Below are 17433 nucleotides of genomic sequence, written 5' to 3' on the forward strand. Positions count from 1 at the left end.
CACCTGTGGTATAAGAAATGGGCTGTGAGATCATGTTTTATCAGATGAGCTCAGTACCTTGCTTTGTTCATACTTGTCTCCAGGCTGTGAGTGCTCATACCCTGTGCTGCCGTTGGAGGTAGATAACTTCAGGGGTGGGAGAGATGGGTTACGGCTTGTAGCCTTCAAAGGCTTCTCAGACCCTACTGGAATAGAAGAATGGGGCCTGGTGTTGGGCTGAGGGACTCTGCCGGCCTGGGGCCGCAGCACCGCCGAGCTGCTCTCCTTGCGTTGGTACTCGATGGGCGACTGCAGTGCTGCAAGAGAGGACAAGAGTCAGCCACAGGCTCCCAACAGCCTTGCCAGGGGCTGCAGAGGTGTTCAAACAGGTGGGATGGTTCAAACAGAACAGACCCATATGCTGCAAACCAAACAGGAACGGGACATGCCACCCATGGAAGCACACGGTGCGTTCATGGCTAGACAGGACTCAAGCATGTTACACTGTGCTGTGCATGAACTGAACACAGCACTCCGTGCTGATGGGAAGAAAAGCTTCTCTAACCTACACAGTGAGTAAGCTAAAATGTTTGCCATTTATAGCATACATAATTGCATTCATTTTCTTTGGAATCGCACAAATTAATCATATCCTGTAGTCAAAATAAATGAAAGTCTGACTAAGAGGTGCACAGCACATTTACAGTGAATTTTGCTAACATCAGGAAACACAGGTCAAGACCTCTAAGTCCCATGTGCATATTCCCAAGAAAGTGTGACTACTAAATACTCTTCAGACAAGATGCACTGCAGCTTGGCTCTCAGTGTGCTTTCTACATTAACTTTGGTTCAAGGAAACTGCTGGAACTGGCCAGCAAGTGAGGAAGTATAGATGGCACCAAGATATTATTCCCAGCAGTACAAACCTCTCCAGAAAACACCCAACGGGCAACACTTAACAGTTCCATAAGCTGTTGTAAAAAACCAAGCAGTTGTAAAAAAACAACTACTTGTGAGAGTAGATTTTATCGTCATGGAGAGAGCTTGCACTGGGAAAAGGAAGGATAAAAATTCCAGATTGTAAAGAAATAAATAATTTGTTACGTTTGGAGGGGAAGGGATCAGGGCTGGGACTCGCAGTGAGCAGATTTGCTGGGCTCAGGCTATGAGCCCCAGACCTATGGGCTTGGTTTTTCGCATGTCATGTGGCTTTAACAGATGATTTATAGTCAGTTAATACTGTGTACATGCACCAGACTAAACCTACTGGAATGCAGAGAGACTAGTCTAGCAAGAGGCAGACAGAGGACATAATGTCACAGCATCAGCCCCACCAGGGAACCACAACAGAAGGAATGTCTTTCACAACAAGATGAAAAGGAAAGAAAACCAGAAAAGCTCAGCACCATACAGCACTCTCTAGCATTCCCCTTCCAGAGAAAGGCAGGGCAACTCAAGAAACCACTTTATACTAAAGAACAAATGACTTAAAGAAAAAAAAAATCAAGGAGGATGCCAGATCACCATTTTCTTCAAAAGGACACAGACACAGATCTGCAGCAATCTGAAAGATTACTTGTCTCTAAAACCCGACCCTTGTCACAAAAGCAGACTGTATTTATGCCACAGTGACTGCCAGTTTCACTTGCTTACCTCAGCTGCAGCTGGAAATGATTTGGTCCTGCTGCAGACCAGCCACAGAGGGCAAGGAAGGCTGGGGAGAACTTTGACAGTGATTTTGACAGTGACATTTTTCTATTGTATACAGTAGATTAGGCTGCAAGGTCTTTAGCAGTAAGATCTGAATGGATACTTATTAGTCTAGCTTGAAACAATCTACTGTACTCAGAGCTTTTAAAGGGTATTTAGTTGAGTGTCCATTTCTGACTGCTAATTCCACCATGAACTATCACAGTGACGCCTGGCTTCCAGCCTCCTGTTAAACATCTGTCAGTATTCTTAGAGTGTCAGTGTCCATCTACTTGCTGCTTCTTGCTCTCTCTTTCTCTCTCAAACTCCCCCCAAAAACATGATTAAAAAAAAGGTACAGATGAATGGCATTTTCCTTATGAACTATGTCCAGCAGGGACATATTTTTTTTACACCTTGCTTCCTAAAGGTCAGAACAGCTCATCATTTGATGCACAGCCTGTTTCTCAAGCTTAGCAGCTTTTACTTTTCCATGGAAAAATATGAAAAACTTGAATATTACAGTTTTACATTAATGAAGTTTGGATGCAAATCCCGTGCTTTGTACACAGCCCCAACTCTTTAGGACTTCCCTGGTGAAGAGAGAAAAATCAGAGACAGCTTGGGCAAGAACTCATGGGGAATATTCTGTTATTAAGTTTATGCAGCATTGGCTCAGTGTGGATTTAATATGATTTTTAAGACAGAAAACATCTGCTTTAACGAAATGCAAAGCTAAAGAACATATTTAAAGATTAGTCAGCCTCAGTAAGATTACATTCTAAAAGCCACTTAAAATGTTCTGGACTGGACAGGCTCTACTGGATACAGTATAATTTTCTTGGATCTTATTTATAGTTTTAAGGTAAATCCTTAAGATTGTGTTTTAATATAAATCTATTTTTACTTTTGCTTTAGAGATAGTGATGATTATGTTCCTAACCCATCAAATTGCTTGCTGGCCTCATAGAAGATAGGCTGAATAGGGGCTATGAAGACGCCTCAGTAGGAAAAGAGGCTCACAGGGCAGTAAGTCCTGTGAAGATAAGAGGGAATACTTAAAAAATAAAAAGAACAAGCAAGAAAGATGTGGAAGGGACAGAAAGACCCTGCATTAATGCCTGTGGAGTTCTCACAAGGCTTTTTTAAAAAAGTCTGTAGCTAACTGTTAGTGGAACTTATTTTTATTCCAATAATTCGTCAGTCAAAGCCAAGTGCACTGACATAAACCCACCAAGTTTTGGTACCAACTGGTCAAACTGGAGAACTTAGACTCTTCATCTCACCAATGTATTTAAGGAATCATTTTTAAATGGTTGCATGAAGCCACTTCTATTCCAGGTCATGAAAACCCAATACCAAGTTGTGGCATCATGGCTGAAATAGATTTCCCTTCATCAGCTCAGCCATAGATTCTGAACTGTCACAAACAACCTTTGCATGTAACCCCTTCCCACTTAACTTCTGAAAAGTAAAAGTAAGCTGAATTAAAATTTTTAAAACCTCCACATTCAAGAAAAAGGAACCTTTGCTTTGATGTGAACTGAAAGAGCCTCTTCCCATTTTGCAAAAAAAAATCCACAAAACCAAATAACAAAACCCAAAAATAAAAAAAAAAAATCTAACATATTGTGCCAAGCCAAAACATCTTGATTCAAGCAAATATGTTTTATTATTGAACATGTATTAAGCTATTAAATATAGAACTCTAATATAAACTCCATAAAATAAGCTGGTTTGAAATGAATAGTGCAAAGCTATCGTGGAGACATCCAAAGCCACTCTGTTGTTTCCAAATAAACAAAAGAGATACTATTTTTAGATTCTTTCTCTAGTCCTGTTCCCCTCTCTTACCCTCATCCACTTGTGAGCAAGAACAAGCTAAAATTGTTAACTGAATTTGACCCCTCTGTATTTCCAAATTGCACAGTTCTGCTGATTGTGTGTGTGTCTGGTTTTTGAGAGTTTTTTTTTTCAAAACATAGCTTTAATTTGAAATATTATTTCAGACCACCTCAAATCTATTTCTACAGCAAAGCTGATACTTTGGAAAGGCCTCTGTTCATGCACAGCTCCCATGGTTCCTAGGAGAAACAAGCCCTTGCCCTTGTTTCCTTGCCCTTTCCTTTGGTTATTTTTTTTAATTGAAAGCTGCTGCTGCCCTGCAGAGCTGGGACCTGTAGGGGGGTGCACGGTGAGGCAGCCTTCCTCCCACCTCACATCCTCAGCTGGCAGCACGCAGTGATGTCTAACAGGAGGTTCTTGGGGATAAACCTTGCTCTGAGCACATGGGAGATGCTGTGTAGATAAAGTGGCAACCTGGCTTCAACATGATCTTGGGATGGCATCAGATTTAAAATCTTGCTGCGCAATGGAAAGCACCAGGTGACAGAGCCCTGCAAACCCCAGGGCAAAAGTACCAACAAAAACACCACCCACAGCGGGACCTGAGATAGGAACATGAACCCAACTGACACATGCAGAAGTGGCTCAGTAATTTTCTCACAGAGGAAACAAAGACATAAAGATTCTAAATCCCATTTAGCATCACAGTTTGGGAAACAGAACAAAGACCACGTACGTACCATTTAGGAAATCTCTTTGTGTGTCCAGGACCTGGTTGATGTCCTGTACCCAAGCCTGTTGAATTTCTGGATTAGCTGCCTGCAAAATGACTCTCTCTGATGTTTCCCGGCTCATTAGGGCAAACTTGCAGGGATCATTGTCCACATTTTCTTCAATGATAAGGTAATTCATCTGAAACAAGCCAAGGTAAGCATGTTACAGGGAGCATGAGTTAACATTACACAAGAATCAAAACTGTTGTGAAATGTTCCTGAAAATAATTGAGTCCAATAACAAACTGTTAGACCATAATCAGAAGAATTTGTCTCATCTAGATTTACCCAGATAAATCTAAATCTTAAATATGATGCTTAATAAAGCTCTGACAGATGTACCAGACATCCACCCTCCTTGTCTTGAATTACAACTTCTATTTTAAGGTAACACAGACCTGACTGGTGGGCTTAAAATTTACTGTAACCCATAAATAGAGCAAAAATGTTCCTATTAATATGTTAATGAAGTCTATCATTCCTCCAATCTAAATAAGTGTTTATATTTCTTGTCCTCTGATAAGAGAGTCTCAGTCATTAGCACATTTTAAAAATGGAATGGACTGTAAACAGGGATATAATGAAAAAAAAGAGCAATTCTCCCGTGATGCTCCAGCAGATCTTATTTCTAGCAGATTAGAGTCATCTGTGTGCAATCACTTCACTCGACTGTAGTCACAGACATTCTTGCTGGAAATCACATGGATGGCAATTCTGGCTGCTGTCCCGCCCTTGTGAGGCTTCTGTTTTAAGTGTACTCGTAACTGTAGATTTTCCTGACATACTGAGGGTAGTAAACAAGAATAGGTTGGCATAGCCTCCCTAAAAAAAAAGAGAGGGAGTGTCTTCATGTCAAAAGCAGACAGCTCTGAAGACTAAGGCAGTAATGTCCCCTAGAAGTCCATCTCCAATTGCTCTGAGTATCTGTCAAGGTATGGAGAGATCCACTCCACACCAGAATACTGTCCAGCATTCAAGCTGCCAGATGGAATTAGCCTCTTCCTTTGCTTCTGGCAGTCCCTGTGAAGTTACACTGACATGCAGGAACTCCCCTGACATGGGGACAAGGAAAGGGACTCACAGTGAGCCCAGACTGTGCTGTTCCTCCTGATCTGAGCTCATTTTCCTCTGGTTGATAGTCAAACCAATCCTGGTATGACTCCACGTAGAAGGCTCCTATTTGCATCTCAGGGAGATGCATTTGCCAAGGCTCCCACTTAGGTATTTTGGGAGCCTGAGGGTGTCCAGCTGAGAAGTATCTGAGAAGGGATGTGCCATTTCTGAACACTAAGGACCTTATTGTGTAAAAATGGGTTCTTCGCTAATGCAGGACAAGATGCTGAAGCTTCTTCACGATTTGAGTGTGACAGACTTTGGAGAAGAATATTTGGGAGTCTCATCTCACTGACAGACCAGAACAGCTGCATTTGAAGTCATATGCACTTTTTACTCTGTGGCTGTGACAGAGGAAAGAAATGGGACTTGTGGTGCTGGCTCAGGTGGAGGCCCCACGGCGAAGTGAGGCTGCCCAGAGCCCAGAGAGGCAGGGATGGTCCTGCTCCACTGAGAGCCACAGCTCTTCTCTGTGGGAAGCAGACATGCAAAAGCAGCCTGAAGCTGAAGTGGGGGCTGGGATGGAGGGTGTGAGAGCTGCTGGCACACAAAATCCATGCTGAGGTGGGGGAGACACACATGGAGCCACGTGGGATCCCACACTTGCTGTAGACACTCAACAGGAGAATGAGCTGTTTGCCAAGTGGAAGAAAAGGGGCTGGAAAATTATCACATGAAAATTTTAAACTCAGGCAGTGGGAACAGCCTTCTCTCTCGTAGGCTGTTTAACTAGAAAAGCAACTCATACCCTTGAGGCAAGCTAATTTTATTGACATTAGGAGAGATTTATTTTTCTCTCTTTATCTACAATATACAATTCAGGAATTGTTTCCTGCAGATAAAAGCCTCATTGTTATATATACAATAAACTGAAGTAAAAATGATTCATACTATTTCCATCTCCAATTTTAATAATTATTTAAATCAGCAAAAACATAAAATCAAAGCTGATCATCTAAATCAAGACGATTGTTTATTTGTACACTTTAGGTTTTCCCTTTATAGCCTATTATTTGGTTGGAAACTATAAAATACACTGACTTGCAAATGGATATAGGCTTTTCAGTAAATGCTGCTGTTTCCATCAGCCAAGAAGACGACCTCATTTCAGTAAATATGCTGTTTACCATAAATTTGTTTAGTTATATATGTTAATATGCATTATTTCAGCTGATAGTGTTCTATTTCATATTAATGCATCATTTAAAATTTAGAGCAAACACAATGCATTCTCCCATGTCTCTTAACCTGTATCTTTGAAAAGGAAATCAATGCCAGACTGGTTTCTGAGCTTTGAATGACCCAGAAATTTAAATGAATCAGTGATTTTGCTCTTTCTGCAGGCACAGCAAAGGCTGCTCTACCAGGAGATGTGCAGCACTCATTCACCTTCACTTACTATTTCACCAGTTAACTTTGCATTTGTTAAACAAACATAACCCCCCCTTAAACAAAAAAAGACACGAGTAAATATTTGCCCTGGTTACTTTCAGTTTTTACTTTTAGCCCCAGCCCCATAATCTGGATAGATTATTTAAAACCAAAATTAGTTTCTCAAAACTCTCTTTATAGTTTAGCTGGTTTTGTAATTTGTCACAGCTTTATTTTTAGAATTATATGTGGTTTTATTTGTCTTTGAAACATTCTTGCAACCTCCATATTTGTACTAAGAGCCCTCACACAAATTAGGGGGAGTATTTCCAGTAATATCACATAAAGGCTTAGTATTGACTTATAGTTTGGCCTAAATGACTGTTTTGGACACTGTACTTTCATCTACCTTTTACAATCATGCTTAAGAGCAACTACTGTAAACTTCCTTTGACTACTGCAGGTTTTGCAGCAATATTTGCTAATTCAGAGCTATGAATGATAGAGGACCTGCCCTGGCTGTGTTCCCTGTAAGAATTGCCCAGTACATTTAGACACCCAGCAATTTATTTAGAGATGGTCTTAAACAGCTTCTGATCCACTGAAAGGTAAATGCAAATGTTTTCTGCACATTGCTGTCCCCCTATGACAGGATGAACCTTACACAACCATCAAAGAGAATATGCTTCTCCCTCTGCATTTCTTACCTTTATGCTTTTCTTGAACATGTAGCCTGGTGTTAGAGATCCTTTCCTAAGGAGTTCACTGAAGATAACTATTTGCTCAAAGAGAAACACCCTGCGCTCCTTGGGTCGAGACTGAACCCCGGAATCCTGCTCCGTCACGTAGAAGGTGTCCTGCTGCAGCAGCTTGCCTTGAGCTGTCAGTTTGCCCTGAGGAGCACAAGGCACTAACATCACAAACCCTGACCCACCGTGATCCCACAAGGTGATATGCTCTATTTCATGCAGCCCAAGTTTTCCAGGCAGCCCTGCATTCATGTGAGACATATGCCCTCTAAGATACCAAAGCAGCAACCCTGTAAAACTCAGCTGAAGACAAGTAACAGGTTTTTCTTGCTCTCATTGCCACTGATGGTGTATATAAAACCAAAAGCAAGAGGTCTTAATCAGACTGTTTTGTACACTTCATTTTAAACCCTGCTCCCATTATGCAGCTTGTTACTGTAGTGCTCCAGGCAAGAGCTCTCCATCATGCCCTAAGCCAGCAGCCACTGACACAACACCTCTGAAGGTGCAAAAGTCAGGACCTACCTGTTTGCAGTGCATAAGACAGTAAGACAAATCTTTATTCATTTTGGAGATAAGACCTCTCACCAAAGCCTACACTGGCTTAGTTACAAGCCACATGCTGCAACTTGTGGGGTTGTAACTCTCAAGTCCCCTCCTGGATGTTGCTGAACTCGGTGGGAGCAGTTAATGTGTTAATGCCAGGTGACCTTACTAATGGGCAGAGCAGGCTGGTTCATCACTTATTTTGCTCTGGATAATAAGTCTCATTAAAGCTTACAGAAGCTTTTACAGACATCACATTCTGAAGAAACAATAGATAGATTGCCTCAACTTTAGAGTGAGAGGTGTGTCACCCCCCCACCTTTGGAACCTCACCAAAGCATGCAGCTGAGCACCGCAGAAGAACAAGCACTAAATAAGCAGCTTGGGTAGATTGTAGAGACAATCATAGGAAGATAAAATAATTTTCCTTGCCTAGTTATTATTATAAGACAAATGCAAATGCATACCTCAAAGCCTTGGAGGCGACCCAGGTTCATCATGTCATTGCAACGTTTTGGTACAAGGCACATTAATTCAACTGCTTTCTGTTGAGGAAAAGGGATGTTGCGTTATTACAAGAGACCCAGAGGGTTCCTAAAAGCACAGTGTCAAATAATGAAGTTCAATAGCACAATTGCTGCAGTGACTCATGGCGAGGCCCTCATGAATAGATGTCTAAAAGAGGATGGTGCAGGACTAAAATGCAGGACTGTGCCATCATCTTTTAATTCTGATTTAAGCTAAGAGAAATACTACATTTAGACTACCAGCAGGATCTTCAACTATTGTCAAAGGAATACTGGGGTTTTCATTCCTCCATACAAAGTCCCATCAGCCCTATTGTCCAGTGCATGAAAATGTACCTCTATCTCGGAGCACTCCAGACCAGCTTTTTCACTGTACCTCAGGAAGTCCTGGAGAAAGCAGAAAGGTTTGCATTAAGGCACTTCAGAAAAGAGAGTACAAAAGGCACCAGTTTGAAAAGGGAAAAGCATATTCAGCATGTGATTTTCTGAGAAGAAACTTGCTACTATTAATAAATTCATCTTCAGAGATTGCTGAATGTCATAACCACTTTAGAGATACGGAAAAGGGGTGTGGAGGGTTGTTGAAAAGATCACAGAAAAAAAGACAAAGCTGGGGTTAGTCCTTGGGAATGCTTACTTGGTCCCTGTCTTAAGCCACAAGACCACACACACACACACACACACACGAAGAGTTTTCTTTTCCTTTTGGCATTTTGGGGAACACGCTGCTGTGCCTTTGCTAGTGTGCAATTCCCAAACCAGGGCTGATGGCAGCCTGCTTGGGTATAGCTCAAAAAAGAGGAGAAACCAGCTCAGAGCCCCAGTGCTGCTGGAGATTACAGGGTGGGTTCAGACATGCCTGCTTTTAGATATTGGCTTCAGACCCCTCATGATGAATTTTCAAGAGTGCTGAGTAATTGTCATTATGGATAAGTCAGCATAAACCAAAGTGGTCAGGCTCCTGGGGAAGAAAATTGGGGTGAGCTCCCCAAATTTTAAGACAACAGAATATTCTGAAAATAAGTTTCTTCAGCTAATTTGAAGACAGATATTCAGAAATGGAGGCTATAGCACTTACTAGAAGCATGCCTCAGCACCAAAGACAGACTTTAGCAATACACTTGTGTATCTTTGTTCCAATTTTAAAAAAACTGAGAGTTTGCTCTGAAACCTCAGAGGAAAAAAATTCGTATTTGAAGTGTACCCTTCTATTAAAAAATTCCAAAAGAAAATGAAAAAAAAAAAATCATCTGTTTACTATCCTAAATTGCAAACCACTCACACAGATGTGGCCTCCTGCTCTCTGGACATATTCCATGGGCCTCTGTCACTGTATGCCCAGAAAGCAGACCCCTCTTTCCTCTTAATTTGATGAATTTATTCCTCAATTAAGTCTAAGTCTGATTTAAAATAACAGCATCTAACCCAACATGCAGACTACAGTTTAATCCAAACTGTATGTTTTCACTCACCTTGAGAAGAAGCTGGTATTTAGTTATTCTTTGAATGGGTTTAATCAGAAAGTCACTGATGGTCAGCCGCTGGCTTATTTCCTGCTGAACCTCCTAAAAAATGAGGATTAAAAACAATTGCAAACAATCACAGAGTAAGACAGACAACACGATAAAACGTCTCAGCAGAGACTTATTTCCACAGAAAGTTGGTCTGTTCTTAATCTTTTGTTTGCAAGACGGAATTTCTGAGGATTTAAAAATCTGGCATATCCTATTTAGGCAAGGCCTGGGTTAAAGTCGTGGCCGAGCTGAAGGCATTGGAAAGCACAGGATCCCTCCCCCTCTGAGCTGACCGAGCAGCCCTGCAGGGTCTGAGGGTCACTCTGTCCACTGCAGCGGGGATTAGCTCACAAGTGAGTCCTGCAGAACAGGCCTCCTGCCCTGGGGTGAAAGGAAACATCTTTCCCTTGTTAAACACGCTTCTTTCACATTACTATCACAATGTGTCTGGTCCCAAAGCCTTCTTGAAACAAGATTGCTGGGGATTTATGAGAGGCACCACCCAGCTCCAACAGCTTTTACCTCCCCTGTTGTTTGCACACTACTGATTTAAAAGTCTTACTTGGGACAGAAATGAGTGCCTTTGTGGTACTCTGCGGGCCACACACAGTTAGTATTGAATTAAATATTTATTGTAAATATGTAAATATTTATTGTAAATATGTAAATATGTAAACAACATGAGAATTTGAAAGCAATTAAATAGTAACACTTTCTCTGTATGGCAGAGACCTCAGCAGCACGTGCAGTATCAAAATCTTCAGGGGTTTGTTTGAGGCAAACCCCACAGCTTACAGAACAGTCTCCTTGACCTGGACTCACAGCTGCAAGCAGCAGTAATGCATAATGAGCCGTGCTTACCTCAAAGTACGTTTCATACTCAGCTACTATATACTCAGACCGGGGCTTGTTTTGGCAATACACCACATACATGTGCAATCGCCGCTCCTGTGAAGGCAAGAGGCACAGCAGCCACGTGAGATATTGGCCACCCTTCTGTTATTAAAAGGTGGCAGAAAGCTGCTATGATGTTCTGCTTATTTTTGGTTTAACCAAAGACTTAGTTCTCTAAAGCAGGAAAGAAAATTGGTAACTGGTTCTGTCCTCCACAGCTGCACTTAGGCAAGGGGAGCTTTCTGGGTTGTGGCCAGTGAGAGATGTTACACCCACACTGACAGGTCTGAAATTTCCTCTAGAGTTATACTCTGGCTAATATCACATGAACATGTAAATTGTAGCACCTGCCATAATTGTATTTCGGCAGATGTCCTCGGCCACATCAATTTTGCCCCCCAAGTAAGTTGTCTGCAAAAAGACAATGATTAATGCTTTAGTGCAATCCAGCTGCCCACTGAAAATGCTTAACTGTATGGATACTTTATGTTTAAATTCAGTTTAGACATGCAAAAGCATCGAGTCGACACAAACAGGTGTTTTTGAAAAGGAGCCATCACACCCTAAAAGACAATTGTACTAGATATAGGAAACAAAACAAAACTTACATGCTTAATAAAAAGCTGTGCTAAACGGTCAGGTTCTTGAAGACATTTTTCCAGTTCAGCCAGGAAAAAGCTGAAAGAAAGGATATGAACACTTCAGAATACTTCTTTAGGTCATCCCAGCAGCAAACTAGTCATCCTTCAGATATAAGAGTGGCACTTTAGCTCCAGTATCCAATAATAAATGAAAAGGTAAGCTTGGCTTCAGCCCTTAATGGTGGGATTTCTAAATCATTAGATGAGAGCTGTGAAATGTGGAGGTCTTGTCTTGCAAACTGTCTGCTCTTCTTCTGGTTTGAATTTTCAAAAAGTGCTGATCACTGTCTAATTGCAGGAGTTGCTTTCCTTCACTGAGAACTCCCAGAGTAAAACTCTCCCATATATCAAAACGCTTGTGAAAACTCAGCTTATGAAAATTCCAGCTTTGACCAAGAGTTCTCAGTTGCATGAGCAGATTTGGAGTACTGGTCAACATGAAAGAGATTGCATATGTTTCCACCTGAATAAACAAATCAATATGTTTTGCTGGTGGACTTATGATATGTTCTGTTTGTCACTGTTTTTAATTTCATAATAAATAGACATGTTATTCATGATAGTCACAGTAATTCATAAACACCATCTCTATCTTGACTTGCAGCTTCAAGGAGGTCATTCATTCTAGCTCAAATGCCCTTATCAAAAATATACTGGAATGCCTAAAAGTGAGGTGAAAACATCAGACACACTGCTAGATTTTTCTGTCTGGTAGGCAAATCCAAACAATTGCCCTGTCCATGATCTTCCTCTTTTTCATTTCAGGATTTCAGTCTCAAATGCCTCCATGGATTTGCTACAGTAGCAAGATTTTGTGAGAGGACATGCTTGCAATAATCTGGTCCCAAGAAATCCCAGAACCTCAAAAAATGATGCAAATTGGGCAGATGTCCCAATTAAAAATCACCATTTCTACTGTTAGATACAGCTGCTTCCATAACCCAATCCTCTATAAATGCTACATTCATCTGCATTTAAATACACTACTTGACCCAGATATACAGAACTAAAAATAGGGAATCTTTCCATTTGTGTTACAGAAAACTCCTATCCTCACACTTAATCAAGGAACAGCACTGGTAAAAACACTCCATTCTCTGGTATCAACATAAGGTGAAGCTTCCTCTGACATTTTTTAGTTTGTGCTCACAAAGTCATCTGTCAGCACATAAGGACAGGCTGAGGCCATGAGATAAGCACCTGTGGGACACATGACAGCAAGGATACTGTGCTTCCTGGGTGAGGGAAATGCCCAGAGCTGAAGGAAGCTCCAGCCCAAAGTCCATTGCTCACATCTACACATACATGCTCAAATTTTAGTTAATTGGAGCTGCAGAGTATTTGTGAGTGGCAGAGTTGAAATGATGACCATATTGCAAGACATTGTTCACACAGTTACAGAGGAAATGGCCCAGGGTTTGTGTTTCCAGCAGCTTTTCAAAATCTACCTGTAGGAGTAGGATTTTCAAGGAATTGAGCTCCTAACTCAGAGCCAAAAGCATCAACTAGGCCAAAGCATGCCAGAATAAGAAGGATCTTGAAAGAATTTGTATTTTATCACCCTTCTAGCCAAATACCACCGGTATGGTCAGCCTTAATGATCGAATCAGCTGCATGTGAAGATGTTGCTGAGATCCACAAGACACAGGAAGGAAACCATGACTTCCCAGCACTGCTACTGCCCATCAGTAGGATACATTGAGGCTACAGCTGTGACCCAAGAAACTCAATTATGGCAGCCCCAGTAGCTTTTCTGAAGATTCAGTGAATATCTCACAAGCAGCAACTCTCTGAGAGCGATGCTGGGAATACTTATGAGCTCAGGAGCTGTGGATGGACCACAGTGGTCCCTCTCCAAGTGATGCCTCTTGTTGGGGCTCCCCAGCAAGAGTGGCAGAGCCATCAGCAGCACAGAGCTGACACAGGGCAGCGTCCTGTGTGCAGCATCCTTGTCACACTGACCAGCACTGCTGGCACTGTGTTTGAGCCAGCATAAAGCTGTACCTGTGATCACAGACAGCACGACAAACACCCTCCCATGATGCCAGGAAGTGCAAAGCTATCCCACACCAAGGTTCTTTTTTCACTGGGAAGAGTGATTTCAGGTAGGCCTGATGCCTTCCATCAGGCAGTTGTGCTGGTTCTGGCTGGGTAAACAAAGCCCTGTATCAGGATTTAGGGTACTGAGAAACTGTGGCTAAAAGCACATAAATCAGAACATCTTCTCAGGATTCAAGGTAGCCAGGATTTGTGATGTTATTAAGCGGCCCTTACAAACCAACAGAGATAATCTAAAGAGAGGCAGCATCCTTTGGCAGCTCAGCCCTGAATGACCTGATGATGTTCAATTAAAAGCAGTTTAGACATACAAACACCACATAGCCCAACCCTCTATGGATAAGTGGTTAGAAAGGTGTCTAAAGAGGAACTAAACCAAAACACTTACTCTTTGTGCCAGTCATAGATCTGGTGAATATTGCCAAATACAATCTTGTCTTTCCCTTTCATATCTTCAGAAACTCCTTTTTCTTCCATCCTCTTCATGAAGCCCTTTAGGATTAAGGATCAGTGGTCAGCAAAGAGTTCATTTAAGGGGGAAACACTTTTTTTTTAAAGAAGCAAAAGCTTAATGCCAAGATATTTTACATTGAAAATGCTTAAAATATCTTTTGAACAATTTAAAACCAGAAAAGCAAGTAGATACTTTAAATTACACAGTTTTCTTAAAAGAAAACTTCAAAGGATTTATTTGGAATATCTGCAATACTTACACAAACCATTATTAGATGCAATTGAAGTGACAAGTGCAATTGTAAGATAAAAGTTAAAGTAGTTTGTCAAGCTCTTGGCTTCTCTGGTAAAAGGAAGAAATCAGACTCTGCACAGATTTCTTCCATTCTTCATCATGAGTATCTTGTGGGAGCACAAAGCCAAGCAGTAAGTTTAGAGTCACAAGAACAGGATTTCTCACACCTCCTGAGAGTTTCTGTGTAAGCCTTTGGAGCATGACAGCCCTCTCAGGTTTGCCAGTGGTGCACGATGTAAGCAGAACATTACACAAAGGTTTCCAAGTTTGGAAGCTGTTGAAAATCCCTGTTAGATAGACTGATAATTCTCCCTGGACTAGCGAATGCCACTAGTGAATCCCACGTCTCCACTTCTGAGTCCTTGCTGGGAAAAAAACTGAACCCTGCACTGAGTTAGACCTGACAGGTGATCCCTAGAGATCAGCCAGATCTTTACAAGTTGAAGCTTATGAAAAAAAAGACTGTTTTTTAATGCAAAAAAAGGACTGGTTTTTAATGTAAAAAACCCCCAAATTCTCTTTTATCTCAAGCTTTTCTGCAAAACAATAATCCATGGGTCACACATGCAGCTCAACACAGTTCCAGGCCCAGCTTCTAGAAAGGTACACAGACAAAGGACAAGTCCAGGTGCAAACTCAAGCAAAGTATGTGTTCACATTACCCACTATGATGGGAAGAAAAGCATGAAATAAGGGGTAGGATGATAAATTATTCTCCACCAATGCCTCCAAGGCTCCTTACAGCAAAAAGAGTTTGTCACAAGCAGGGTAGCCAAGAAAAACCTTTGCACACTGGAGTTGAACCTAAAATACAACATTTACTAGATGGAAACAAAAATAGTTTCCAAAGGCATTTCTTCTTGTTTCTGTCAACATGAGAAGGGGACCATGGAAGCAGACTGCAAAATAAAGCAGTTTGTTTCTCATGCTGTATTTTTTGTTGTTGTCACTTGTCAGCATGGTGCTTTTTAGTGGGAAAACATTTTGCATAGCAGGGTTTGCTTCAGCTCACCTCCACAACAGTTCCCAAGTCTTTGACGTAGTCTTTTTCAGTCTGCACCAGCTCATTTAAGACAAACCTAAATTAAAACAGAACACACAAGAATTTGACCATACTCCTTGATGTTACCATTTGCTCCTTTACCACATATGATCTCACCATAAAACCCCATCATCATCCAGGTCACGTAACACAATTCACCCTTAATTCAGAGCTCAGTGGAATGTAAAAGACAAAAATGTCACATTTCAGGTCAGAGGAATTTCAAATCTCTTAACCACTCTTTCCTGCTATCCCTCTTCCCCCACCACATCCCAGGACGGTGCAAAAGCAGCAGCACAAACAGCTGCCTGTACCTTGAACTACCCCTCCCTGATCTCCTCTCCCCATCCCCTATGCAGCCCCCCTGAGAACGATGGAGACATGTCCTGACCCATTTTGCAGCAAGCAGAGAGGATTTCTTGCTCCAGTCCATCTGGCTTTGCCCAAGATTCATCAAGTACATTTCAGTTTGGAAGTTTCAAACACGTGGAAAACAAAGCCCCTCTCCCGTCATAACTAAGAGCTTAATCTTTCGGAGTAGGTAATCTGTGTGTGGGTGTCGAATGTTTTAACTCTGATTTCAGAGCTAATAACCCCGGGTAGGGGAGTCATCTAATGAAGGCCTGATGCATGCAAACAACAGCAAGCTAAAAAAAGCCCCTCCTTTGTAAGTCAAACTGACTAATCACATAATGTTCTTTTGAGGACAATTTCAAAAAGTTACAGTTTGCTGCAGACAGTTTGTCTCTCAATTATGCCAATACATAGATTGGCACATGACAAATAAAACTTCATCTGTCGTCAAGTTTGCTACAGCAGTAACAAGGCTAACAAGATAGAGGAGTGCTTTCATGTCTGATATTTCTCTGTCCACATCAATCACCAGACTGACCCACTTGAAGTGATAGGGCTGAGGGCAAACAGTGCTAAGATAAAGCCTGGTTTAAAATACCTGGAGGGCGAAAAACCAACCAAACTGGCAAGGAGAGACTTAGTTATGAGAGGCTACTGAGAAAATAAATCCTGCTCCTGCTGCGCTCACGACGTGTCCCTTGCTCAGACAAAGCAGAGGCGATACTTTGGCCATGTGGCAGAAAAAAGTCAAACAGCTTCTTGTTGGTTTGAGAGTGAAATCCAGCCCCCTTGGCAGCAGGCAGGGCTGGCAGCAGCCACACCAGATGCTTGGGCTCTCTGGAGCGCCCTGCCAAGTTGTGCCCGGGCAGCAAACACGTGTAGGGCAAAAGGCAAGAGGCTGCTCTTTCCCAGCAGCATGTGGCCTGAGCAGGCATGTGCTGCACAGCCCCTCAGGCTGCCTGACCCCCGTGCCCTTGGGACAGGCTCCACAGTCCCCTCTGCCCGGAGAGGAAGGCTGGGAGGGGACCCTCCAGCTGGCACCACCTCTGTTTGCATTGCTCCCCACAAGCACAGAGAGCTGCAGAGGGAATGGGAGAACCTCTCCTATCTACGAGGTTACTGCAAGGATCCACCCAGCCAAGTTCTGCTCTAAAAATGAAGCAGCGGGTACCTGTAGTACATAATGCTGCAGGACATGCAGGCAGGTGTGTGTTTGTTAGAAATCAGTGCAGCAGCCAGGTTTCTGGTGAACAGACAAAACCTGCCAATTTACACCTCTACTAGGACTCAGGGTCTGCACCTCCACTGCTTACCTTAAATTCAGCACCAGGGTTCCCTCTGCTCCCCTCTTCGTACCAAGCAGGAAAATCAACCTTTACCATCTCTACTCATTCTCTGAAGCCTACCTGATGCAGCACCTTAGAAGTACTCCCAAATTTAAGGTTTCTAAGATGCATGTAGACAAAAATTCAAGTTCACTCATCTCCTGCTCTGATAACAGGGCAGGGAGTTGCTTGCAAATTGCACTGGTCACCAGCAGTTATTGACTACACAGCTGTATTTAAACTGGCATGAACAGGAGCAAGGTTA

The 17433-nt window shown here is 42.1% G+C and overlaps 1 protein-coding gene across 13 annotated transcripts in view; it reads right to left on the minus strand.

Moving 5' to 3' along the window:
- The window catches only part of KALRN (kalirin RhoGEF kinase), a 484636-nt gene that overhangs the window by 31855 nt on the left and 435348 nt on the right, over positions 1-17433 (minus strand). For all 13 annotated transcript variants that reach the window (XM_039555510.1, XM_039555513.1, XM_039555508.1 and 10 more), the window contains 10 exons: positions 15460-15526; positions 14088-14191; positions 11609-11678; positions 10968-11054; positions 10065-10157; positions 8929-8979; positions 8533-8610; positions 7478-7663; positions 4254-4425; positions 58-296 (listed from right to left, as the gene is read on the minus strand). In XM_039555510.1, coding sequence (XP_039411444.1) covers positions 58-296; positions 4254-4425; positions 7478-7663; positions 8533-8610; positions 8929-8979; positions 10065-10157; positions 10968-11054; positions 11609-11678; positions 14088-14191; positions 15460-15526 — 1147 coding nt within the window. The remainder of the gene's footprint in view (positions 1-57; positions 297-4253; positions 4426-7477; positions 7664-8532; positions 8611-8928; positions 8980-10064; positions 10158-10967; positions 11055-11608; positions 11679-14087; positions 14192-15459; positions 15527-17433) is intronic.

The sequence above is a fragment of the Corvus cornix genome, chromosome 7 (assembly GCF_000738735.6).
Source record: "Corvus cornix cornix isolate S_Up_H32 chromosome 7, ASM73873v5, whole genome shotgun sequence".
In the NCBI taxonomy this organism is placed as follows: Eukaryota; Metazoa; Chordata; class Aves; order Passeriformes; family Corvidae; genus Corvus; species Corvus cornix.